Source organism: Aquarana catesbeiana, linkage group LG08 (assembly GCF_042186555.1).
Source record: "Aquarana catesbeiana isolate 2022-GZ linkage group LG08, ASM4218655v1, whole genome shotgun sequence".
NCBI classification, from domain to species: domain Eukaryota; kingdom Metazoa; phylum Chordata; class Amphibia; order Anura; family Ranidae; genus Aquarana; species Aquarana catesbeiana.
In genome coordinates, this window is record NC_133331.1 from 95276202 (window position 1) to 95304119 (window position 27918).

The window sequence follows — 27918 nt, forward strand, 5'->3', positions numbered from 1 at the left end:
AGTTCTCTATGAGGACTCTGTATGGCTGTGTTCAGTTCTCTATGAGGACTCTGTATGGCTGTGTTCAGTTGTCTATGAGGACTCTGTAATGGCTGTGTTCAGTTCTCTATGAGGACTCTGTGTGGCTGTGTTCAGTTCTCTATGAGGACTCTGTATGGCTGTGTTCAGTTCTCTATGAGGACTCTGTGTGGCTGTGTTCAGCTCTCTATGAGGACTCTGTATGGCTGTGTTCAGTTCTCTATGAGGACTCTGTATGGCTGTGTTCAGCTCTCTATGAGGACTCTGTATGGCTGTGTTCAGTTCTCTATGAGGACTCTGTGTGGCTGTGTTCAGTTCTCTATGAGGACTCTGTATGGCTGTGTTCAGTTCTCTATGAGGACTCTGTATGACTGTGTTCAGCTCTCTATGAGGACTCTGTATGGCTGTGTTCAGCTCTCTATGAGGACTCTGGCTGTGTTCTGCTCAGGGCTCCAGTGCAGGGAACTCCTTGCTCCTCATGCTGTCATTCACATTGGTGTTGTCAGCAGGCAGCCAATGAGAGATGAGGGCGGAAGAGCCCAGCTCCTCTCTCTCTCTCTCAGGCCTCCTGGCTGTGTGATTGATGTCCCAGTTTGCACAGCGAGCACTAACCAAATGTAAAAAGCACCCTCCACTTTAGCTCTTCCTTTTTGCTCTTTTTATCCAGCCTCAGGAATTGGAGACAATTGAAGCGAGACAAAGCGGCCTTTTTCTAATCTGATAAGTGATCAGAGGTCTGGGCTGGAGCCCCAGTCGTGGTGGTGTGGGAAGGATCTTCTACAAGCATGGATCACATAGGGGCTCATCACATCCACCAGAGCCATGCAGAGCCCATCAGCTTTGGGATTGACCAGATCCTGAACAATTCAGACCAGGGGAGTTGTATGATCTCCGGCAGCAGGCTGCAGGATTCAGACTATGGCTTGGGATGCATTGTCAGCAGTGCCTACAACACCATGACCGGCAATTACAGCAATAACAGCACCGGGGGATACAATAACAGTGCTTGCAGCATGGCCTCCCTCACTGGCTCTTACAATATGAACATGGGCATGAATATGAATGGCAACAATCTCAACTCTGCTGGGGTTATTCGGGTTCCTGCTCACAGACCTTTAACTAGTGTGCATCAGCCTATTTCCACTGGAATGCCAACTGTGCCCAGTATGGGGGCAATGAACAATATGAACAACCTCACAGGACTAACCTTCCCCTGGATGGAGAGTAATAGGAGGTACACTAAGGACAGGTTCACAGGTAGGTAAGCATAGACTCTGCTTGGCAACTGTCCTACCTGAGACTGCTCAACACTTCCCAGTTCCCTGTCTGCTCTCTCTGTACAGCCAGGGGACACAGAACATTCTATATACGTCTATATCTAACATAGCTGGAGGTTCTTCAAGTAAGGCCTGAACTAATCGTTTTGATAACAATAATAAAAAAATAATAAAATATACATGAAAACTATATTGGACATATTTACCCGACATTTACTATACGTAGAATTATAATGCTAGCCTCAAAAAATAATCACTATATATATATAAAATTAATATTATGTAGGAATGCATTACGTTAGACTTAAAACTATATGCTTACATTACAATATATTTCACATCTATAATATGCATATGGTAGCTATTAGCTTTATTATTTATATTATTTACCTTTTTTATCTGTTCTAGATAATAATATTAATAATAATATTAATACAAGCAGTATATACACTACACTATATGCACAGTGCATTTAAAAAGAATTATACAAAATTAATTATAAAACATTAGATGCATGTTTGACTTTTTTTTAAATCAGACACACACTCACACACATATATATATATTACATAATTTTCTTTATATGATATTCTTTAGATACATTTTTGAATGTCTGTGTAATCAGACATATATAGACTATAAGATTTTTTTAATGATATCCTTTAGTATATTTTGGAAATTTCTGTAATCAGACATATATAGATTATACAATTTTTATTTGATATTCCTTAGGTGTATTTTTTGGGTGTTTGTACAATCAGACATATATAGTATATAAGATTTTTACATGATATCCATAATGTGTATTTTTGGGTGTTTGTGCAACCAGACATATATAGAATATCATATTCTGTATATAATGTTTTTTTTTAGATTACTTTTTTGGGTGTTTGTGCAATCAGACATATCGGGTACGCATAGCTAGGAATATTTCTATAAATACAAAATTATAAATAGTAATTACACAATAGCTTGTTTTCTTTTATAAACATGTACACTCTGTCATCTGGGGTGATTCTGATATCATTATATATATGACACATTACTGAAAGACTCGGCTAATTTAGGAAAATGGTGTGGTTAATATAATGTAACATTTGTAAGAGGGAAAGGTTTGATCCTGCGGTGAGATTATTAGGTTAGAGAGCTACACATTCATTACAGACCGGTCTAGTCTGAGATCCACAACAAGGATATATATATATATATATATATATATATATATATGTAGATAGATAGATATAGATCTATATTCTATATATATATATAGAGCTATATGTATATATAGCTCTCTCTCTATATATATATATATATAGATCTATATATATATATATATAGATCTATATATATATCGATATCTATCTATATATAGATATAGATGTATACAGATATAGATAGATATATATCTATCTATAGATAGATAGATAGATAGATAGATAGATAGATAGATAGATAGATAGATATAGATATATATGTGTACATAAAATCTCGCATATGTTAATACTGTCGTTATCAAGCTCAATACAATCTAGTCTAAAGATTATTATTATTATTATTATTATTATTATTATTATTATTATTATTATTATATTTTTACTGGGTAAAACATGGCCACCGCTACCATAGAGCCAATTCCAATCCACAAACGTGTCAAAAAAATTATATTTTGAGACTATAGAAAAGGCATGGATCCATTGGAAAAATGAAGGATGAAAGAATAGATAAAAAATTTAGGAATATATATAAAATATAGAAGAGGGGATTAAAAATAGAAAAAAATAGAAAAAGGTTGAGATATATTAAAAATACAGAAGAGGGCATATATATATATACATAGGAAAAATAAAAAATGTAGAATACACACACACACACACATATATATAAACACAGAAGAGGGCAGGGAAATATAGAAAATTTAGAAGTGGGTCTTAATTTATAGATTATATACAAAGGCCATGACTATGTAGAAAATACAGAAGAGGAGGGCAAACATATATAGAAAACATAAGATAAGTCAATCAAGCACTGATAATATAGAAGAGAAGAGGCATAGAGCATAGACAGTATAAACATTTATTGGAGGGTAGATTGATATAGAAAACTAAGAAAATAATGCAGGAACATATAGAATCTATGAAAGGGGACTATTTATGATATAAAGAAAGTGTCCAGGATTAAAATAAAAATAGAAAATCCATAACTGGGCTGCAAACAGAAGAGGCTAGATATATACAAAACATATAGGAGATCATATTTAGAAGGTTAATACCCCAAACAATCAGCAGGACGTGTATAATCTACAGACACCAATGTTGGCTGCATTCATGCTAATATCGGGATAGGAAAAGATATTTAGGAAGTGAGAGTTATGTTCAGTTGAGTCCAATGAGATTTGAAAATTACAGTCACATGGCTAAAATGAAGATACTCATGTAAAGCTTCCTGAATTGAACCTTGCGTTGGATGTATAAATATTCCTAAACTTCCAATGTATAGTTGAGATTTTTCTGCTGGTTGATTGGACAGTGTCAAACAACCTGAGAGCCTAGGAAGTGACTTTTTGTATATAAAATCCTATATATTAAAAATAATAATAATAATTATATATATATATATATATATATATATATATATATATATATATATATATATATATATATATATATATATATATATATATATATAAATAAAACGAACTAATCCAGCTTTGAAATAATTGTGAACCCACTGACTAGCATTGAGATTTGTGATTGTCATTACTGGATTAGTGCCAGCGGCAGAGAGATATATAGATGCCAGTGCTGAAGGGGGTGCATGCTGGGGGCTCTGCTTTGTCTGTGCCATGCTCTGTGACTCCTGCTCATTTTGCTGCCTGCTTTTGCCATCTGTCTCCCACTCTAGTGGCCCTCTCACCCTTCACTGTAACACGCCGTATAGGTCACCCATACCAGAACAGGACGCCCCCCAAGAAGAAGAAGCCCCGCACATCGTTCACCAGACTACAGATCTGCGAGCTGGAGAAGAGGTTCCACCGACAGAAGTACCTGGCATCGGCCGAGAGGGCAGCCCTGGCCAAAGCACTTAAAATGACAGACGCCCAGGTGAAAACCTGGTTTCAAAACAGAAGAACTAAGTGGAGGTAAGTCACCTACCTTCTCTAGTTATGTTTTGGGGGCCCAAGGTAAAGATCACCCTGACAGCTTCTCTATGAGGTTCACATATTTGCTTTTATGTGTTTTATATATAGAGAATGCTTCTTCCTGGAAAATCAGGACTGGACCCAGAAATCTCACTGGAGGATTGTATAATAAACTGCTATCTAGGCTTAGATCTCCATTAGATCCCAGTCCAAGATTTAGCATTTGAGAAGTTTACCTGGGCACTGTTATGGGGCTGAGGCCCTTTTTGTCCTGACAGTTGACAATCTGAATGTCATGCCTTATTTACAGCAAATTTGTGTAGAATAGATTAAAAAGAAAATTTACAAATATTGGAGCTACTCTTGTGCAACCTGGCAACTATGGCACAGGTAAAATGAAAGAATCGAACAACCTAATCTTATTGAATCCTAATAGAACTATCTGGTCTGCTTTGTACAGTGAAATAATTATCAACCACTTTTAAAAGCCTCAGTTAACAGTATAATAATAATAATAACAATATTATTATTATTAATAAAAAGAAAGAAAGAAAGAAAGAAAGAAAGAAAGAAAGAAAGAAAGAAAGAAAGAAAGAAAGAAAGAAAGAAAGAAAATAATTAGATAGATAGATAGATAGATAGATAGATAGATAGATAGATAGATAGATAGATAGATAGATAGATAGATACATTATCTCCTCTCCTGTGTTCCTGTGAATAATTTCAGTTAGCTCTACAATATTGTGCTCATGAGTCAATATTTTATTATTGAGAAATGGATGAAATATATCATGATAAACCATTGAGCAGGTTCCCTTGAGTGGTCTTCGCTCTCTCTGGATCCTATAATAATTCACTGCTGCCCTATACTCCCAGTATAATCCTGGTTTATGTTCACCACCTTAAGGAAACACTTAATTAAATTAGTAAAACCTTTAAAATGCATATTATTATATTGGAGTGCACCAATTATCATTGTGGTTTTATTTTTATGCTTTTTCCCCCCTTTTTTTCACCTGGTGATCTTGCCATTCAACTTGCTTTTTAAAGACCAGGCTGACCAACAAAAGTGGCAGTTAGTGCTTGCAATGGTCAGCTTTTATTCACTTATGTAAAACTTTTCCAAAAGGATTTTTCTTTCTGTAACTGATTTATTTTGTTTGTGAAGTCCACCATAATCTGCTAGAGCATCTAACAACCCCCTTATTCCCAGATAGACAATGCTGCTTTCCAAAGGTGGCTCCATTGCTCCTCCATTCAGAGTGGAGACAACTTAGGAACACCAGGTGAAAATTAAAGAAAAAGTCTAAAGTAAAACTAATACAGCCTCCATGTTTAAGGATTGGTAAACTGTAATATGTCATTTTTTTGTTTTGTTTTGGGGTTTAACATCGCTTTAAACATTGACAGTGGCAGGTTATGAAAATTTGCCACAAGTGCTGGACAAACTCTTCCACCAAGGCAAAAAAATCACTGTATGCAGCTGTCATAAAAGTTCAGAGAAAGTTCACATAGTTTTCCTATGTGTATGTCTCTATGCGATTATGTAACCCATGTACAGTGTACAGTGTGTGAATATTAATATCTGTACATTCTCCTCCTCTTCTTACAATATACTCTTTTTATTGTATTTTGTAAACACTATGATGACAGTTGTTTTATGTTTTATAAATATAGCCTATTATGATACGTAATGCACTATTTATAGCAATTTTATAACTTCTATACAAATGGAAATTGAAGACAGGGAAGGCTCCTGGACCATTGCAGCTCTGAATTAACCCCTTCGTCGCTGCACGAGAAGAGCTCTATAGAAGCAGAGCTGGGCAATGGACTGTGTCCTCCATAGGGAGAACAGACCTCTGCAGCTCCACCATACATGTGAGGACATGAAGCTGCTGCTCTCACTTTTCTCCACTTGTTTTAACTGATTTCCAGCCAGTGAAGTGGCTTGATGACCAGCCAACCACTGTAGCCCTTGGGGCTTTGGGCAGGAATGGGTTAAATCAATGACATCAGGGAATATTACTTTAGGTTACAGACAAATATATAATCTTTTAAGGTTAATAAGTGTAGATGTGGGGGTGTCTGTACTGTAGATTCAGGAAGGATATGCTGTCACCATTGCCTGGGAACCCCAGTTAGTTTGGGGCATCTGGGATGTACTGTGTTCAGATGGAGCTGCAATTAATTCACACAATTAAATGGCTTTTTCTCGGATCCATAATTATCAACGTGATTACAAGAGTTAATTAACCCCCGAGTGCTGAAAAACTGCAATTTTCTATCAGGGGTGCCATTGGATCGTATAAGCGTGTTATATCATAGGTGTCATTGGATTTTCATGTCTACTATCATGGGAGCTATTTGATTTTTGTGTTACATATCATGGGTGCTATTTAGATTCTTATATGTTATATCACTGGTGCTATTTGGAATTTTGCGTGTGTGTGTATTTTCTATTGTAGGTTCTATTGGATTTTATGTATGTTTTCTATTGTGGTTCCTATTGAATTTTATAATTGTTTTATATCATTAGTTCTTTAGGATTTTCATGTATGTTTTATATTGTGGGTTCTATCGGATTTCCATATGTTTATATAATTGGTGCTATTGGATTTGAATGTGTGTTTTATTCTATGGATTCTATACTGTATGTTTGTCTCAGCAAGTCCCACAATTCTTATAGAAATTGTTAGGTGCCATAGGTTGTGCATTATATTTAGCAACATTATGGCAACACGACAGGACTCACTGCTAGCCCTGTAATCTGCAACTTTTCCCCCTTTTTTTTAAATGGATATATATTTATATATATTATAGCTCACAGGTGAGGCGAACGGCACTACAGCAGTCTTCCAGTGCTTGAAATCAGGCCTTCCCAAACGGCCATATATAGAGACAAATCCAGGGATTGCTGCACTTAAAATCATTTATTCAAGTCTATTCACATAAAGATAAATTGCATATCGTTCCAGTTACGCATGCAATATACAATCTATCTGTGTATGTGAATGTACTTGAATAAATTATTTTAAGTGCAGCAATCCCTGGATCTTTCTCTCTCTCTCTCTCTCTCTCTCTGCGTGTGAATGTGGTGTAGATTAATACAACTTAAATGGGAGGAAGAATGTTTTTTTTTTTTTTTTTGCTAAGATAATACAAACAATAAATAGTAATAATAATCTATTTCTATTCATTGGTGCAATATAGCTTATAAATGATATATGGTAAGCTATAGGGACTAGTGATGTGTCCAACATTGCTTGGTTATCTGTGTTCTGTAACGGAATTCACAAAACAAATCTGATTCGGAATACTTGATTATGTGCTAACTGAAACTATATAAAAAGAGATAAGAAACCAACAATAATAAAATGAGGACATTAGAGGGTCACCTCAGTGTTCCATAATGTTGATGGTGCTAATGCCCATATACGTATATGTAATATTATTATTACTGTTATTTTATGCTGCTATTCAACAATTATATTCCGTTATTTATAGCAATTTTCTTTACACAATTTCCTTTTAAAATAATGTAAGTGCACCAGGGTTTATTTAACAAGAAAAGAGTAATATATATATATATATATATATATATATATATATATATATATATATATATATATATATATATATATATATATATATATATCCCCCTTCCATATATATATATATATATATATATATATATATATATCTGTATGTATCTATATATAAAGATAGATATATCTATCTATATATATAGATATATATATGTGTATTTTTTTCTTCTTTAAAATAATTATGATATAAGTTTTAATATTAACTACATCAAAACAACTTGTTGTTATTGTTATTAGTGTTATTTTATGGGTCAACGAATAGCTGTATTTAAAGTCCTCCTGAATACTAGCCGAATATTAATGACAGTCTTTGGTAAGTTCGTAGCCCCCCGGGAAATCAATATAAGACATGTAATTGAACTATATGGCGGTGGATGTATTTGTGTGTATTCGGCTGATATATGGCTCCGGTGTGGACAGCGATATTAATAAGGCTCGGGTGTCAGTAATTAGCTGGGGTCACACACGTTTATATGGATATTGACTGTCACCCAGGGGCTGTAATAAGGTTAGAGCCGTCCACTGGTGTCCTATCTCCATACAATCCCCTATGGAGGAATCCCTGGGCATTGTCTGATAGAAGACCAGGATGGAGATATCACATACACACGGCTCTGCTGCCATCTGCCATATACTGAGGACAACAATTAGCTCTCCCAACAGATTGTATAGTGTCCACCGATGGCCAATAATGACATATACAGATATCTATCTATCTATCTATCTATCTATCTATCTATCTATCTATCTATCTATCTATCTATCTATCTATAGATAGATATATATCTATATATCTATATATATATCTATATCTATATCTATCTATAGGGGATATATAGATATAGATCTATATATATATAGATCTAGATATATATATATCTAGATCTATAGATCTATAAATCTATAAATATATATATATATATATATAGATATATATATATATATATATATATATATATATATATATATCTATATATATATATATATATAGATAGATATATATCTATATATATATATATAGATATATATAGATATATATTTATATATCCCCTAACCCTGTGTATGGGGACTCCTTTCTACTTTCTAAATATAAGTATGTGCAAGAAAAAATAAAATTCTATCTATTTACAGTATCTGTCTATTCATGTCCATTCATTGATCCGTATCTAGAATTTGTCTTGACTAATAATTTCAAAAGTTGTAATATTATAAAATTATATGTAATTTTTATTGATTCTTATATTATTTAATAATTTTTACATCTCTTTATAAATATATATCATTTTTAATTTGATTTTTGTTCTCGAACATACATAAAAAATGGAATCTTTCTCTAAAGTGAGTCGCTATTGGCTGGTTAGAAACGTTAATTTACTTACAATGTAACCCTTTTCCGGTTAAAGGGAATTTGAAAACAAACCTCCCTCCATTCCCCCTTATCAGATCTGGAAAACAGAATCCAACATGCGTTTTCTGCTCTAATAATAAACGTTTAGTAAATCGTCCCCCACACGTAAAATGTTCTAGTGTGAATACCTATAGTACTGGTGAATGAGGATCTCTGAGTGTAGGAGGCAGGCACAGTGGTGGTACATACCCCGGGTGTCTGGGTAAGGCAAGAAAAGCAGAAGCTGCCTATAATACCCCCTGTACCCTACATGATCCCCACTCATTGCATCCCTCCCTTATAGGTACATTTATCTGAGCCCAACTCTGGCATAAAATCGATGTCAGCTGGGATATGACATGTCATGTCTGCAGAGAGAAAGCCTTGTTCCTCCTCATTTATTATACAGAGAAGCATAATTCTACATTGGGGATAGAGCTGATATTCCTGTGTGTGTGGTAGCTTCATTATACACATTGTGGGTGGATTCTTATACATGCTAGAGCTGCACTGTACAAATAAATGCTATATTATTCTAGCTGCATTACTATACACACACAATGATACATACAGTGACTGTAAATATACCTGTACTGAACACACTTTTAACTGTATAATTCACTACACATGGTACCTGTACTGACACATACAATATAATTGTAAAATTCATTACACAATGTACCTGTACTGACCCACAAACACACATACACACACACTATAGCTGTGTAATTCAATACATAATGTACCTGTACTGATACACACACTATAACTGTATAATTTAGTACACATTATACCTGTACTGACATACACACACACAATATAACAGTATAATTTAATACACAATGTACCTGAACCCCCTATGACTGTATAATTTAATACACAATGTACCTGTACTGACACACACACATACACACTATAACTGTATAATTTAAAACACAACATACCTGTACTTAACACCCTATGACTGTAAAATTGAATACACAATTTACCTCTACTGATACACACACTATAACTATATAAATTAATACACAATATACCTGTACTGAACACACACACTACACAATATACGTGTACTGAACACACACACTACACAATGTACCTGTACTGAACACACACACACTACACAATGTACCTGTACTGAGCACACACACACTACACAATATACGTGTACTGAACACACACACTACACAATGTACCTGTACTGAACACACACACACTACACAATGTGTGTGTACTGAACACACACACTACACAATGTACCTGTACTGAACACACACACACTACACAATGTACCTGTACTGAACACACACACACACTACACAATGTACGTGTACTGAACACACACACACACTACACAATGTACCTGTACTGAACACACACACACACTACACAATGTACGTGTACTGAACACACACACACACTACACAATGTAACTGTACTGAACGCCCTATGACTGTATAATTCAATACGCAAATGTACCTGCATTGACACACACACACTATAACTGTATAATTCAATACACATTGTACCTGTACTGAACACACACAATATACCTGCACTGAACACATTAAAGCTGTGTCTTCATGCACAAACCTGTACTGACACATTCTGGGGTTGATTTACTAAAACTGGAGAGTGCAAAATCTGGTGAAGCTGTGCATAGTAGCCAATCAGCTTCTAACTTCTTCTTGTTCAATTAAGCTATGAACAAAAAAGCTGATTGGTTTCTATGTAGAGCTGCACCAGATTTTGCACTCTCCAGTTTTAGTAAATCAGCCCCACTATGACTGTATTTCTGTACACATTGTAGCTATACTGAACACACTGCAATTGTATTAATATATACCCTGGGATTGATTTACTAAAACTGGAAAGTGCAAAATCTGGTGCAGGTGTGCATGGTAGCCAATCAGCTTCTAACTTCAGCTTGTTCAACTAAAGGGGTTGTAAACCCTCATGTTTTTTCACCTTAACCACTTAAGGACCGAACCTCTTTCTGAGATTTGGTGTTTACAAGTTAAAAACATTTTTTTTGCTAGAAAATTACTTAGAATATATATATATATATATATATATATATATATATATATATATATATATATATATATATATATATATATATAATGTTTGGGGGTTCTAACACCCTAGAGAATAAATGGCAGTTGTTGCAATACTTTTTGTCACACCGTATTTGCGCAGCAGTCTTACAAGCGCACTTTTTTTGGAAAAAATATATTTTTTGAATTAAAAAATAAGACAACAGTAAAGTTAGCCCATTTTTTTTATATTGTGAAAGATAATATTACACCAAGTAAATTGATACCCGACATGTCACGCTTCAAAATTGTGCCCGCTCGTGGAAAGGCAACAAACTGTTACCCTTAAAAATCTCCATAGGCGACGTTTAAAAATTTCTACAGGTTGCATGTTTTGAGTTACAGAGGAGGTCTAGGACTAGAATTATTGCTCTTGCTCTAACGATCGCGGTGATACCTCATGTGTGGTTTGAACACCATTTTCATATGAGGGCGCTACTCACGTATGCGTTCGCTTCTGCACACATGCTCTGGGACGCATTTAAATTTTAATTTTTTTTTCTTATTTATTTTTCTTTTTATGTTTTATTTAGACACTGTTCTTTTTAAAAAAAAAAAAAAATGTGTCACTTTTATTCCTATTACAAGGAATGTAAACATCCCTTGTAATAGAAAAAAAACATGACAGGATCTCTTAAATAAATACATAATATAAGGAGGCGCTAGTTAAATCAACAACATTTAAATATAAAAAAAATGTAATATTTGTGACGTACTGAGCCACAGCGAGGCAAAAGAAATAAGATACACTCAGTGATAGATCCTTTGGTGAAAAAAGAAGTTTGCAAATAAATGCGTGCTAAAAAAGAAATGAAGTCCCAAAACAAAATTAATTATCCAGATCCAGAGTTGATTGAAATGGTGATCTTAACTGCATTACTTGAGTAGGTACATATAATAGTGACCAGTCCTTCACCACACCAATGACATACACCCAACGTGAGCAGATAGATGGGCTGCTTACCAGATGTATTTGACTTCTTTAGTTAAAAAGAAAGTCAGATATTGCTTTGGCAGGATAATGCCTGCTCGCATATAGAGAAGCTGGGAGATGCACAGGAAACCTCTTCCTCAGAGTTTAGGGGCAGGATATGCAAAATAATCAAAGAACATCCATAGCATAATACCATTTATTAAAATAATGAGATAAAAAGAATAGCCAAATGGCTCCTTACATTAAAAAGTGCCAAACCCGGGGGGCTGCTGGCTTTTCACATGTGAAGGAGCTGGATCCGTTCCGCATCCACCTCCGTGAAGGGCGTGCGTTCCACCAGCCGCCACAGACAACCAGAGACCCGGATATGGCGTAGGGTACAGCGTGACCAGGTACCGCCTCAACTTACATTTCGTGATTACGTCTTCAGGGGGCGTCTGAAATATGAGATCTGGTGTCAAAAAGGCTTCAGATCTCAATATTTACACTAAAATGCAATTTAAAAAAAAGTAATGTAATGAAAAAAAAAAAAAAACATCTCTGTAGCCTCCCTGGCGGTATTCCCAAGTGTGGCTCGGGGTTAAATTTCAGCACCATTAGCGGTAACCCCGAGCCACACTCAGGATTACATCTCAGGATCCTGGTGCGGTATACTTACCTTGTCCCCGGGATCCTGCGATGTCCCCCCGTGGTGTCTGCGGGCTCTGTCCTCCTCCGAAGCCTCTCTGTGCCGGGCTCCATTTCCCTGCGAACGTCGCGACGCACGGGGGCGGAGCCTGGCGGCAAATTCAAAAAAAGTGAAAATTCATAACACACACAGTACACAGTACACACTGTAATCTTACAGATTACAGTACTGTATGAAATCATTTCACATCCCTTTTGTCCCCAGTGCTTTGTCCAATGCCCTGCATGCAGTTTTATATGATATACCGTATACTGTTCTTTCTACCTGGAAACTGGAGATTTTCCATAGCAACCAAAAAGTGTCCCTTTACGTCAAAAGTGGTTTTAGACCAGCTAGAAAACAGCGATAGTAAATTAGAACACTTGCAGAATTGAGCGATAGTGAATAGTGGGGAAATGTATTTTATTATTATTATATTATTATTTTTTATAATTATTTATTATATTATATTTTATGATTTTGTGTTTCAAACTTCATCATACCCGGGATATCTACTAGATTCTTGGTGGACAGATTTAAGTGTGTTATTGCTAAGAATTACAGGCCTACAATATAAAATGCCAAATTTCTATGCAAAATAATTGTACCACTTTGAGACACAAAAATCTGAAATAATCATACCGCCAGGGAGGTTAAGAGCTATGGGCAGAAGTGACGTTTTGACATCGCTTCCGCTCTGCAATGGTATGGAGATGGGTGGGGGCCATCTTCCCCTCACTTGTCTCCATACCGAACAGAGAGAAGAACTCGATCGCCTCCGCTGCTACCGACGGCTCCGGTAAGTGGCAGAGGGCACCGGAGCGCGGCGGAAGGGGGGCCCTCATCCGCCGCCAATAAAAGTGATCTTGCGGCGCATCCACCACAGAGAACACTTTTATCTGAAAGCGGACCGCTCGCTGAAGAAGAGGATACCGGGGTTATGGCAGCTAACTAAGTAAGTGGTTATTGCATCCTATGCATTAAGGTGAAAAAACTTCTGACAGTGCCCGGCCCCCCAGCCCCCCCCCGTTTTACTTACCTGAGCCCCTCGGCGGAGATGCGCTCACCTTCTCTGCCTGGGGTTCTCTGCTCTTGATTGGACAGATTGATAGCAGCGCAGCCATTGGCTCCCGCTGCTGTCAATCAAATCCAATGACGCGGGCGCCGGGGGGCGGGGCCGAGTCCTGCATTCTGCATCTGGTAACCCCCCCGGGAGAGCGCTTCTCCTACGGGGTTATACAATGCGGGGAGGAGCTACCAGTGCCGCCAGGGGACCCCAGAAGAGGATGATCGGGGCCACTCTGCGCAAAACGAACTGCACAGTGGAGGTAAGTATGAGATGATTGTTATTTAAAAAAAAAACAAGAGTTTACAATCACATTAAGCTTTGACAAAAAACCTGGAAGCTGATTGGCTTCCAGGCAGAGCTGCACCAGATTTTGCACCCTTCAGTTTTAGTAAATCAACCCCTGTGTTCCTATACAGTTTGTAAGTGTAATAATACTGTATATATGCTGTGGATTTGATTTACTAAAGGCAAATAGAATGAACCGTTCACTTTGCAAGAGCATTATCCCCAGAATTAGTGAATGAGCTGAAGCTCTGCTGTCTTCTGTCATCCAATTACGTAAAAACAAAAATGCATTTTTTTTTCCTTGCTCATGATTTGGTATTTTTTGCAAAGCAAAATTCACCTAATTCACTAATAAGCTCTTGGGAAAACCCCTAGCAAAGTGAGCAGCCCATTTGTCTTTATGAAATCAACCCTTATATTAAACTAATTGTGGCTGTATTCCTATACACATTCTACAGTGGTACTTACTGTGGAGGCATTCGTGCAAACACAATAGCTGCACCACACACATTGGAGTTGATTTAAGATGTAGAGGCTGTTTATTTATATGAATGTCCACTTTACAGAGGGGGAGATTTACTAAAACTGGTGCACACAGAATATAGTGCAGCTGTGCATAGAAATCAGCTTCCAGGTTTCATTGTCAAAGCATAACTGAACAAGCTGAAGTTAGAAGCTGATTGGTTACCATGCACAGCTGCACCTGATTCTGTGTGCACCAGTTTTAGTAAATCTCCCCCAGAGTGGCTATTTACTCACTAAAAAGTGTTGACTAAGTTTAGTAAATAAAGTGAGGTTGTGCTCACTTTGAATACTCAATCGTGCGCAAGGGAAATTAAAAAATGTTTTTGAACCTGATTAGATGAATAGATTAAGTCATCCTCACCTTATTTATAAGCTCAGTGACCATTCACTTTGCTCAGTGAACAGTCTCTGCTCCTTTAATAAATGAAACCCATTGCATGTGTATTTCTATACAAACAGCTGTTATTTTGTACATTCGGTATTTGCACTCCTACCACTGACACATCTGTATTCCAATCCACATTGTGGCTGTTCTTGTAAATGTTGTAGCTGTATTCCAGAACACCTTGTACTGTACACATTGTAAGTACATTTCTATACACAATGGGACTGTTTTGTAAAGATTGTCACTGTTATAGTATGTACTTTGTTCCACTGAATTCCTATATGTTATAATAAACACATGCTACTGTATAGACTGCAAATCCATACTGTACACATAGGGGTTTTGTTTGTAGAGGACAGGCTGTAGCTATAAAGCAAAGCAAACTGAATATTGGCATGCATTAAAAAGGGGATTAATTCCAGAGATAAAATTATAATTATCCTGCTCTACAAGACTCTGGTCCGGCCTCACCTGGAGTATGCTGTCCAGTTCTGGGCACCAGTCCTCAGGAAGGATGTACTGGAAATGGAGCGAGTACAAAGAAGGGCAGCAAAGCTAATAAAGGGAATGGAGGATCTTAGTTATGAGGAAAGTTTGCGAGCACTGAACTTATGGGACCTCAGGCAGGAATGCTTGGACAAAATGAACACTCAACAAAAGACTACTTCAATAAAAATATTTATTGGATAAAACTTGGCCGCTGCATATATTATTGGTTTATAAACATATTTATTAAGTATTAAATTACCATACGTATTTTATTCATCATAGAAATAACTCAATAACCAAAACTTAGGAAAATACAGCTCAGCCATTACGACTCAAGCTGAAAAACAGTCTTCAATATTATTCCACAAAACTGTCCCCTCTTACTTTGAAAGCAAAAGGGACCCTACCATATAATATAGCCACGACAAGGGAAGGGGGGGGGGGGGGGGTTCCGCTGTTGATCCTCTTTAAGCAACTGGCCCAGGACCGTATAGACTAGACCTTTATATAGGGACCCCCTGGAATTCCAGAATGTTCCAGGGGGTCATATGACCCTTGCTGACCTATCCTGATAAAGGGGCTCCTTGGTTCCAGAAGATTCCAGGTCAGCTGACCTTAAAAAAAAAACAATCACAGGCTTTCCCGCCATTTTCTCACAGCAGGGAGCCTGGAACCTGCTCCTGCCATGATCCCATAAGGAAAAGGGGGGGCCTTAAGACAGGCTTACCCCCTTTTCCTCATATTCTCTCTGAAGAGGAGACGCTTGAGAGGGGATATGATTTCAATATACAAATACCATACTGGTGACCCCACAATAGGGATAAAACTTTTTTGCAGAAGGGAGTTTAACAAGACTTGTGGCCACTCATTAAAATTAGAAGAAAAGAGGTTTAACCATAAACTTACGTAGAGGGTTCTTTACTGTAACAGTGGCAAGGATGTGGAATTTCCTTCCACAGGTGGTGGTTTCAGCGGGGAGCATCGATAGTTTCAAGAAACTATTAGATAAGCACCTGAACAACCACAACATACAGGGATATACAAGGTAATACTGACATAATCACACACATAGGTTGGACTTGATGGACTTGTGTATTTTTTCAACCTCACCTACTATGTAACTATATAAAGGTACTGTGTACGCTGTAACATTTTATACCATTCTTTGTATTTATTTTTAGTCTGTACTGTGTGCACTGAGGCTGAATTCCTATAGATTGTATTGTACTCTTTGTAGCTTTATTTTTATGCATGTTGTGCTGTACATAGTGTAGCTGATATGGAAGTTACATTCATATACACCCTCTGGCTGTTTTATCTATATGAGAATTTTGCAGCTGTATTGTTAATAATTACTGACTGCAATAGTATTCTTATGTACATTGTAACTGCACATTGAGGACTGTAGTTTCACTAAAAAGCAGGTATATGAACTATTCAGACTGTAGTTGTATTTTTTTTTAGTAGACTGGCATACTGTCCAGGCTGTAGTGGTGTTCTTATATAGACATCAAAAGTGCATTACAGATTGTAGTTGTATTTTTGTGTACAATTTAGGTGAATGTTGCAGACTGTAGTTACATTGCAGAATTAAAAGAGAAGTATGGGTTTGGGGTTTTTTCCTCCATTATACCTATCTAGGTGGATGCAGCATCGGTCTGATGCTGCATCTGTCCCCCGGTGCCTCTACACTGAGAACCGAGCAATCGAACATTGTTGATGGCTTGGTTCTCACAGATCCCAGAGTGGAGAGGTGCAGACTGTCAATCAGCATCTCTCTGCTTTGCTCCTCCACGCTCACTGGAACGCTGAGCTGTGGAGGGGGTGGGGAGAGGCCATCTCAGGCTCTCAGCAGCTCACCGAGATCCTGAGTCGGGTGTCAGTCCAGGCACCTGGCAGATCCAGACTCTGTGCCTGGACTGATCTCTGTATCGTCAGCAAAGAGCGGACTTCAGACCACTCTCTGCTGAAAGCGGGTCACAGGAGTGCAAAATGTACTGTACTCCTGTAATCCATAGGAGAAGTACAGCCAAATGGGGGTTGTAAAGGCAGAAGGTTTTTTTATCTTAATGCATTCTATGCATTGAGATAAAAATCTTTCTGTGTACTGCAGCCCCCCTAATACTTACCTGAGGTCCCTCTCTGTCCAGTGATGTCCACGAAAGTCTCAGCCGTCCGAGATTCTCCTTCCTGATTGGCTGAGACACAGCAGCGGCACCATTGGCTCCCGCTGCTGTCAATCAAAGGGGGTGGGGCCGGGTCGGGGCTCCATGTCTGAATGGACAGAGAGAGCTGTGACTCAGCTTGGGTGCCCCCATAGCAAGCTGCTTGCTGTGGGGGCATTGAACAAGAGGGAGGGGCCAGGAGCAGTGAAGAGGCACCCGAGAAGAGGAGGATCTGGGCTGCTCTGTGCAAATCCACTGCAACAGGGCAGGTAAGTATAACATGTTTGTTATTTTTATAGGAAAAAAAATCACTTTAAGTTGTATTCCTAAGTGCATTGTAGATCTATATCGCACTCTGTAGTTGTATTCTTATGTACACTGTAGGTGTATGTTGTAGGCCAGTGTTTCTCAACTCCAGTCTTCAAGGCGCTCCAACAGGCCGTGTTTTCAGGCTTGCCATTATTTTGCACACGTGATTTGATCAGTTTCACTGCCTTAGTAATTACCACAGCCATTTCATCTGAGGGAAATCCTGAAAACATGACCTGTTGGTGCACCTTGAGGACTGGTGTTGAGGAACACGGTTATAGGCTTTATGTGTATTCTTATGTACGTTGTGGATGTACTGTTCAGACTGTAGTTTTTTTCTTATGTACATTGTACCTTCTAGGTGTATATTGAAAACTGCTGCATTCTTATGTAAACTCTAGGTGTATGTTGTAGGCTATATGTGCATTAAGTTATGTACATTGTAGATGTACTGTTCAGACTGTAGTTGTATACTTATGTACATTCTAGGGGGTTGATTTACCAAAACTGGTGCACTCAGAATCTGCTGCAGCTGTGCATGGTAGCCAGTCAGCTTCTAAATTCAGCTTGCTCAGTTAAGCTTTTGTAATAAAACCTGGAAGCTGATTGGTTTCTAAGCAGAGCTTCACCAGATTTTGCACTCTCCAGTTTTATTAAATAACCCCCTAGGTGTATATTGCAGACTGTAGTATTCTTATGTACACCCTTGGTGTATAGCGCAGGCTGTAGTTCTATTCTTATATACACTCTATATGTAAGGTAAGCCATAGACGGTTTGAATCTCGGCCAGTTCAGCAGGAAAACTGAGATTCGAAACATGTATGGACAGGCTGAATGTACCAAGTTGATCGATCGATCAACTTGGGTACAACCAGCATGTCGGATATACTTGCGACTATCGCTAGTGGCTGCTACAGCCACTAGCAATAATCAATGTCTTCTCCCGGTGGGGTTGGCTTCCCCCATCCCTCTGCCAAGAGAATACAATGGATGGTGGGAGGGATTCCCCTGTCAGCATTGTCTATGTTGATGGGGGAATCGTGGTTGCAGGAAAGAAATTTGCAGTTTATGGCCTACCTAAAGTTGTAGGCTGTATGTGTATCCTTTGTGTGCTCAGTACATGTATTTATTGTCTTATCTAAACGGTATATTAACCAGGTTGTAGTTATATTCTTATGGAAATTGTAGGTGTACTTCACAAAGTGTATCGGTATTCTACAGCTTTTATCTATACACACTTTTTACCATTGTATACAATTAAATGTATGTGGTTTGGTTTAATTTTAAACACAAAGCATTATTAGCATAAAAAGCCACAATGCTACAAAATAATAGTAAAACTGGTCTCTTGTTTCCTTTTTTCTTTTTGGTGTGGAGAACAATGAGACAGTTTCAGTGCATTTATGTTGCTGAAATCCCTTACTTAAGGTAAAACAGAACTTCTATTATGAATTGCATTATTTATTGTAACCCAAAATTAAAAATTTACTATACCACAACTTTTTTATTTTTACGTTTATTTAAACTGCAAACATTATTTTTGCTTTGGATAGAGTAGGGAAGGATCAGAATCTTTGGTGTCCGTTTATGAAGCAGTGACCAGCGGTGATCCCGAGGATCGCCACTGATCATAGTCCATAAACAGTTTATGAAACAGAGATAATTGGGGGAGAACGTGTTTGAACATGTTCTCCTGCCGATGATCTCCGCACAGAAAGAATCCTCATTGTCTCACACAGAAATGGCCAAGTTTATGAAGCTACGATCTCAGCACTTCACTGGGGATCTGAGTCAGAATTCACCCTCCCCGATTCACCAACACAGAGGTGCAGAATCGGGGAGTGCAGAGAGATTTCCGGGGGAACTGAGGCGGAAGGAGGAAGATTATTAACTTCCTTCTACCTCGATCAGACTCCCCAAGACAGTAACCATGTCCCCCAGTCATATATATATATATATATATATATATATATATATATATAAAATGTTTGTGTGTATATATGTATACTGTATATAACGTGTGTGTGTATATATATATATATATATATATATATATATATATATATGTAGGGGGACTCTTTATTTTATTAGCATTAACCACGCCGTCTGTCTGTGAACTGAGTAGTGATAAATTATCACTGCTTAATAAACGAACATCTCTGTGTTTCTGTGATTTTCGGGTACTTTAATCTCATAAAGTCTCACGAGATTCCAGTATCAGGGGCCATTCTCCACTGTTTGAAGGGTTTGTAGATCACTTCACTCCTCCAAAGGAGAATCGACCTACACCGCTTCATAAACTGGCATCCAGAGGAGAACGATCTCCTCTGAGAATGCCGGAGAATGAAGCAGTGACATTTTTTCACTGCTTCATAAACGGACACCTATGTCAGGTTTTCTGTTTACTGCTGTCTGCATTCCTGCTATGGAGATTCATCCCCCTATTTGTCCTTATGATCACTTTCACCAGAGTTGTACATGAGGGAAAACTAAAAATTTGGAGTCATCAGAAGTAGATGTGGACTCCTTTTAATGGGGACACTTGTTCCAGTTACAACTGTTTGAAAGAGTAGTTCCTCTCAGTTTCTGAATCAGCACAAGGAATGAGTGCGATGTGTGCCTTCTGCCATCTCCTGGTTTAGTGGAAATTCTTTTCTTTTGAAACCCTTCTATCCCTACTGCTGTAATCTTCTGGTGCAGTGGGGGTTAATAGAGCTGAGGAAGCTGTGACAGGCACTCATCAAAAGTGCTGAGAATGCCCGCCGTTTCCGTCCCTCCATTCATAGAAGCTGTACTATAGCTTCCATTAATGATACATAATCTTTGAAGGGAGGAGGTGGACCTTTCATTTATACGCCCATCTTCCATTCATAGATCCTTTTTCATTGATAGAAGCAATAGTACAACTTATATGAATCGAGGAGGTGGCCGGATAAAAAAGGGGCAATCTTGATGAGTGCTTGGCACAACTCCATTGGCTCTATTAACCATCGCTTCTTCTACTACATCTGCTGGTTTGGAAGAAGGAATTGGAGGAGGAACATTTCTACTAAACTAGGAGAAAGCAGCACAAGGGACACATCACAATGATAGCAAGTAACGCTCCTGCTGATTTTTTTTTTTGAAATCTAAGTTTTGTTTACATATAGGGCAGATTTAGGAAAATTTAAGTAAAGGTTAACAGTACAAACTGGCGATTTCATTTAGAAAGCTTTTCATTTTAATGGCCAGGAATAGTTATTAAATCAAAGAGCTATCATGTGACTAAAATGTGTACAAACCTATTTGAAAATGATCTTCGCTAATTTACTAATATAATCAAAAATATTGTGTGTTTTACCTTATAGCTTTTCAAATAGTACAATTTACATTTTATGGTCATCACATACAATATTATTATAGACAGCTGTAAATGTGTCAAGATATGGTTCTTTAGGGTTTTTTATTAGATTTTAGAAAGCATAAGCAAAGCCATTTTAGTTGATGTGCTTGCAGTGAGAATGACATTGTTCTTGTTCCACCTCTAGAAGACAGACAGCAGAAGAGAGGGAGGCGGAGAGACAACAAGCAAACCGGATATTAATGCAACTTCAACAAGAAGCCTTTCAGAAGTCTATAAACCAACCGCTCCAGCCAGACCCCATCTGTGTTCACAACTCTTCCCTGTTTGCCCTGCAGAACCTCCAGCCTTGGTCAGATGACACTTCCAAAATTACCAGCGTCACCTCTGTGGCTTCTGCTTGTGAATGACCAAGGCTTACCAGTAGGAATTTCAGGGGACAACAGACTGGCCAAAATGTATTATTGAACTTTAATTTCAGAGATTCATATAAAACCACAAGACACGGCTTGTCAAAGCAATTCCAACTCCCAGCCTTCAAAGTCACCACCTAGTCATATAAAAGTTCACTCCCCAGTTGGATCCAGACTCTATTGTGCTGTACAATGGTGACTTATCTCTCAGCAGTAATCCTCATTCATGGTTGCCATGCCTAACACCGAGTTAAGAGGTGATGATAACTCAAAGGAGTCTTCCTCCCTGACACCCAGGGGAGAATCACATAAATATACAGTATGTTTTTTAAAAGTTAATTGGTTATTAGTAAAATATCCATGTCTATGTGCTGAGCATGCACCCTTTTTTCACTCCTATTTTGGGTGAACAAAAGGCTGTTGGTAAGAAAAGTCATCTCAGATGAGTGATCCTCACCCCAACCTTGCTGGCTGTTGGCGCCTTATAAAGCTCAAACGTATTAGAAAAAAATCCCAATATAATTGGAATTGGCAAACGTGAACAATGATAATCGGATGTCTAAGTGTAAAGTTGTAGTATATAGCTTTAACCTGCCACTAACCAACATTCAAATGGCTCTTTTTTAAATCAACCTGTCTCCAATATGAACTACCTCTACTTTCCCACAGCCACCAATTGATTAAAGGCCACAGTTGACAAATTACAGATTTAATCTGATTATTTGCTATGGGGCAATACATAAAGTCCTAAAAACACACAATGATAAATAGGGCCGATTTCATTAAGCTAATTCAAATTTTCCATAACAACAGTTATTTCCAGCATTGATTAATAAAAGTATCAGTCAAATGGCTGAAAATAATGGTTGGAATAGTAAACAACATATGTGTTATAGCTTAGTGAATTGAGCCTAGACTTTTCTAATCAGTCCTGTCTAGTTAAAAATAACCTCTTGTGGTCATGTTCTTGTTGCAAGTGAGGAGCTTTCCTATGGGTTTCTATAGAGTGTACTTATACTGTAAACAGCTGATCAGAACCATGCCTGAGTATGATTATTCCCCCTCCACACTCCCCCACTAGTCTGTACTGACAGTGTGCTTTAAAATAGGTGTGTACAGACACACTTATGCCTCTCAGACCACAATAATCCTTACTTCCATGCTTAGTGATCCATGGAGAGATCTGTGCTTAGACACAGTTGTGTTCACACTAAAGCGAAATGTACCAGAACCAGACCACAAGCGAAGCATGCCCAGAACCACCTCCTCCAAGTGATCTCAGGAACGGAACCCTTACAGTATAACTAAAGGCAAAACTTTTTTTTTATTATTTTGAATAGATTGGAGAGGGATTAGAACACCTGTCAGTTTTTATTGCGGTCTGTGCCCCAATTGAGGAGATTCACATTCTCTATTTGTCCTGTTTACTATGTTCATTGAAAGTAAAAGAAAACCCCAAATTTTGGGTTGTTCCCAGAAAAGTAATGGAGGGGAAATCTTCCACTGGGGACACTAGGTCTGGTGCCCTGGGGGTCCTCAAGGAACTCCCTTAATTTGTAGGGATTTCCTCTCCTTTTCTGTTTGGCTATGGGATAGGATGTAAAGCGAAATCTCCGCAATGGGACACAGCTGGCAAAAAAAAAAAAAATCTGACAGGCATATATCTATCCAAAATGGAATTAAAATGTTTTGCCTATAGTTCTACTTTAACCGTTACTGGACACATTTCCACATTTGAGAGCACTCACACTATACAAACTTGACTAAGTGGGTACGGTTAAAATTGCCAGTGGGAGTACACCCTTAAGGATAGTTAGGGTCTTGTAGGAACACAGGTGAAGTATTGTGGAATTTACTTTAAGCCTAACCCACCAGAACAGGCAGTCTTAAGGGAAAATACAGGCAGCAGGGTGTACTAGAGATGTTCACAATATAGGTTGAAGCTTACTTACTGAAACAGTTGAGAATGTGTGCTCAAAAAGAGTGAAGATTCAATTCTCAATTCCCATTCATGTATAGATAAAATGAACAGAAAGGTACTTTTCACATGATTGGATGATTGAAGTAGATCTTCACTCCTTTTTTAAAGCAAATATTCTCAATTTCTTTAGTAAATCAGCCTTATTGCAAGATCCACAGGAAATGCTCCCTAAAGCTGGCCATACATTAATCATTTTTTTTGCGTTCAACCAGCAGGTTGATAAAAAAAATGTTCTGATTCCCCCATCCACATATTTGATATGGATGGGGGAATCACTCCCCACTGTGCTATTGTGTTCTGACAGAGGGGAAGCTTCTCTGCCATCAGAATAGAAAGATCAGTGCTGCCGGCTATATCCAGCGGCACTGATCGTTTGGGAAAAACCTAACAAACTAGTTGTACAGAAGTCGATCAGTAAATCGACTTCTACACAACCAACCTTCACCTACATGGATTGAAATTTGTCCGGTCCTTTCTGAACCGGCCTAATTTTGATCCATGTACTGTATGGCTGCCTTTGGGCATTCACAATACAACTATGACACAAATGAGGTTCAGTAGAGGCCTGCCTGTATTTTAAGCTCATCATAGACTTAGTGATACAGGCTTGTTCTTGAGATTGTGTCCCAGTCTTTGAAAGATTTGGTAAAAGAAAAAAAATGGCTAAAGCTGACATATCTGGATATTTAGCGGATATGCAAGAGGGTAATAGTATAATCTGGGTGATGGCAGCCTAAACACATAGATAAGATTATCGTATGACAAGACTTCCATCTCTCCCTGTCAACATCCAAGCATATATTAATTTAGCAAGGGAACCATTAGCATATTGTTTACAGGTACATGGTCACCAAATTAGACCTACACACAACCTAAATTATCCATAGATATAGGACTCTGCTTTCCAGGCATGTGAAATATTTTCTGCTAAAGACATCAAGAGTAATAAACATCTGGAAATACACATGTGTACTGTGTATGTCATGGTATATATGTTCTGTCTGAAGAGACATGCAAAAAATATACTGTATCATACACTTGACTTAACGCAGTTCAATTCTTGATTCACCTGCGGTTGCCCAAATACAATGGCACCGCCATACAGTGACTGCGTCTGATAGGATGCATTGACTGTTTAACCAATAATTTTCCACCTTGCTCAGTTGGGGCTTGCAGGGCAAGTCACATCACAATTTTTGGAAGGAATGGTCCTAAGTTTGAGCTGTCTATGGGGGCTTTTAGATTGGCTGGTAACAGGCCTGTGCCCATAGTGCAAAGCCATTTAGGGACCTACAACAACCAGCCAGGGATCCTTTTGTGTTGGTATGACCAAACAAAGCTGCATGTAGCTGCCCCCTGCTTGGTTAGGTTACTATGGCTTAATGCTCATCAATTCATTTTACACTGTGCTATCCTTTTGGCACTGGCTTCCCTGTTGTCATGAAGGATGACTATTTCTCCCTTACTACATACCGTAGTCTAAATGGATAATGTTACCTTTGCCAGCAGTTTTGTTTTTAAAGCTGAACTCTAGCCAGACATTAAAAACTCCAATAGATGCAGTTATCTATTTATTCAAAGAATAATGAAATGTAGTTTAAATGTAACTAGTTAAATTGTATCTTGATTTAGACCTCTTGTAGTTGCCTGTATAGCAGCACTCAGGCTGGGAGAGGGAGGGGGAGGCTTAGGGCCAATCTAATCAGGTGTCCTGCGTTCACATTTAATGGCAGGACTAAAAGCACAGAAATGATCACATCAGTCTCTTGCTTCTCCTTTACTGTCCGATCACAGGCTGGGGGTGGAGACATAACTTAGATGTGTTGACTAACTGCAACAGAGACTAGCTGTGCTGCTTGTAAGGGCTGTATAAATCTCAGAACTGGATGGACAACAATACAAATAATTTGGTAGGAAGAACAGCCCCCCTTATATGTAATTTCTTCTGTATTTAACTGTTTGCCTGGAGTTCAGCTTTAATGAGATATGGAAGCTGGTTTACTAAACAAGTTGAGAATCTTAACTCAATTAATTGCAGCTGTGTCTGCTTTGAATACACATTCATGTGCTTATCAAATAAATTAATAGGAATTTGCTTTACACAAGACTGGGTAATTTAAGTGTTTCTTTACTCAACGTATTGAGTAAAGATTCTCAACCCCTTTAGTAAATCACCATTCCTGTTGCTTTGTCCATGAAAGGCAAAGTGCCATCATGTGCTTATAGCCCAATCCCCCCCCCCCCAGCAAGATATACTCATCTAACCACACTACTTTACCACCTCCACCCTGCAGAAGTTCCCCCTAGGTAGGCTTTGGTGTTGGAGCTTACCTGGGTGGATGACATTACCCCCCATGGCATGTGACCTCCCCTGTGTGACAGTGTCATCTGCCATTGCACTGTCACAATGTGAGGCCACATGTGGGGAGCCATCGAAGTAGTGTGGATGGGACACCTTTCTGGGCAATTGATTCGCAGACTGTGGGAAACATTTACTAAAACAGGTGCACACAGAATCTGGTGCAGCTCTCCATAGAAACCAATCAGCTTCCAGGTTTTATTGTCAAAGCTTAAGGCTGCATTCACACCTGAACGTTTTCAGCTCATAAAACACTTGTAAAACACCCCAAAAAATGCCCAACAAGCAAAATGCGTGTTTTGCAAGTGTTTTATGAGCTGAAAACGTTCAGGTGTGAATGCAGCTTTAAGCTTTCAATGGCCATTTCAATGGCACCTGTTCACATCTGAGCATTTTGTCACTTGAAGCCAAATGCCTAAAAAATGCCTTAGGCTCAAAAAAGAACAAGCGCTTCTTTGGGGCAGATTACAGGCATTTTTTTGCATTTTACATTGGTGACCTGTACAAAATTGTGGCAAAACGCGCGACTTTGAAATGCTCAGGTGTGAATGCAGCCTGATTGAAAAAGCTGAAGTTAGAAGCTGATTGGTTACTATGTACAATTGCACCGGATTCCGTGTGCACCAGTTTTAGTAACTCTCCCCCATTGTCTCTTTGTCTTGAACTTGGCAAAGTGGCAGTGTCTCTTTAAGTCCTTATTTCTGCACATCTCCTTTTCCAGCTAACAACCAATCAGATTTTCTTTTTTAATTACAAAGCACAATTTTGGAATGGTTTTGTCTTGAACAAATTTCCTCCAAAGCAAGTATTCACTCTATGCACATTGATTATGGAAAACTAATTAAATTGTATAAACACATTCTTTGTGATTTAACATGAAAAAAATGTCTTTTTTCATTATAAGACTTCATTCAGTATCCTATTTTCAGTTTTAAGAGAAATGTACCTATATGAAGACATAGGACTGCAAAAGAAAAAAAAAATCTTTGACTTCCAAGCACTTCAGTATCATTATGTATTAAATTAAACAGTGTATTTAACAATACTGCCAATCAATTGTGACTTTCAGTATTCACCTATAATGGCATTCTTAAAGCAAATGGATGTAAACGATGAACAAGGCACTTAGTGGGTGCTTGTATATATTTATTCATGTGGCAAAGAGGACTAGTCTTCACTGTTCACATGGACTGATCACATCAGAGCATATTGCTTTGGCGAACACACTTATGAAGTTGGGCATCGTGGACTGTGTGCGCTATTTAGCCCCTTCCTGGCAGGGAAAGGGTTAACGCACAGGGTTTTCCAATTTACTGGGGAGCTGCAGTGAAAGCAACCACATCCTGTATGTACGTTTTCTTCTTTTTATTTATGTGTATCTTTATTTGACACTATGACACAGCAGACTATTTATGTGATATGTACATTCAATTTTCATTGCAATTTACAAGAAAAAGAAATGAAATTTAATA

The 27918-nt window shown here is 38.1% G+C and overlaps 1 protein-coding gene across 2 annotated transcripts; it reads left to right on the top strand.

Moving 5' to 3' along the window:
* The first annotated feature begins 601 nt into the window (after positions 1 to 601).
* TLX1 (T cell leukemia homeobox 1) lies at positions 602 to 27918 on the top strand. Of its 2 annotated transcripts, none has more exons than XM_073596172.1 (3): positions 602 to 1275; positions 4197 to 4434; positions 21881 to 27918. In XM_073596172.1, exons 1-3 carry the CDS (start codon positions 804 to 806, stop codon positions 22101 to 22103), a joined length of 933 nt encoding a protein of 310 aa, XP_073452273.1. In that variant the 5' UTR covers positions 602 to 803; the 3' UTR covers positions 22104 to 27918. The 2 variants fall into 2 exon arrangements, with proteins under 2 accessions (XP_073452273.1, XP_073452274.1); XM_073596173.1 differs by having other exon boundaries at positions 4233 to 4434.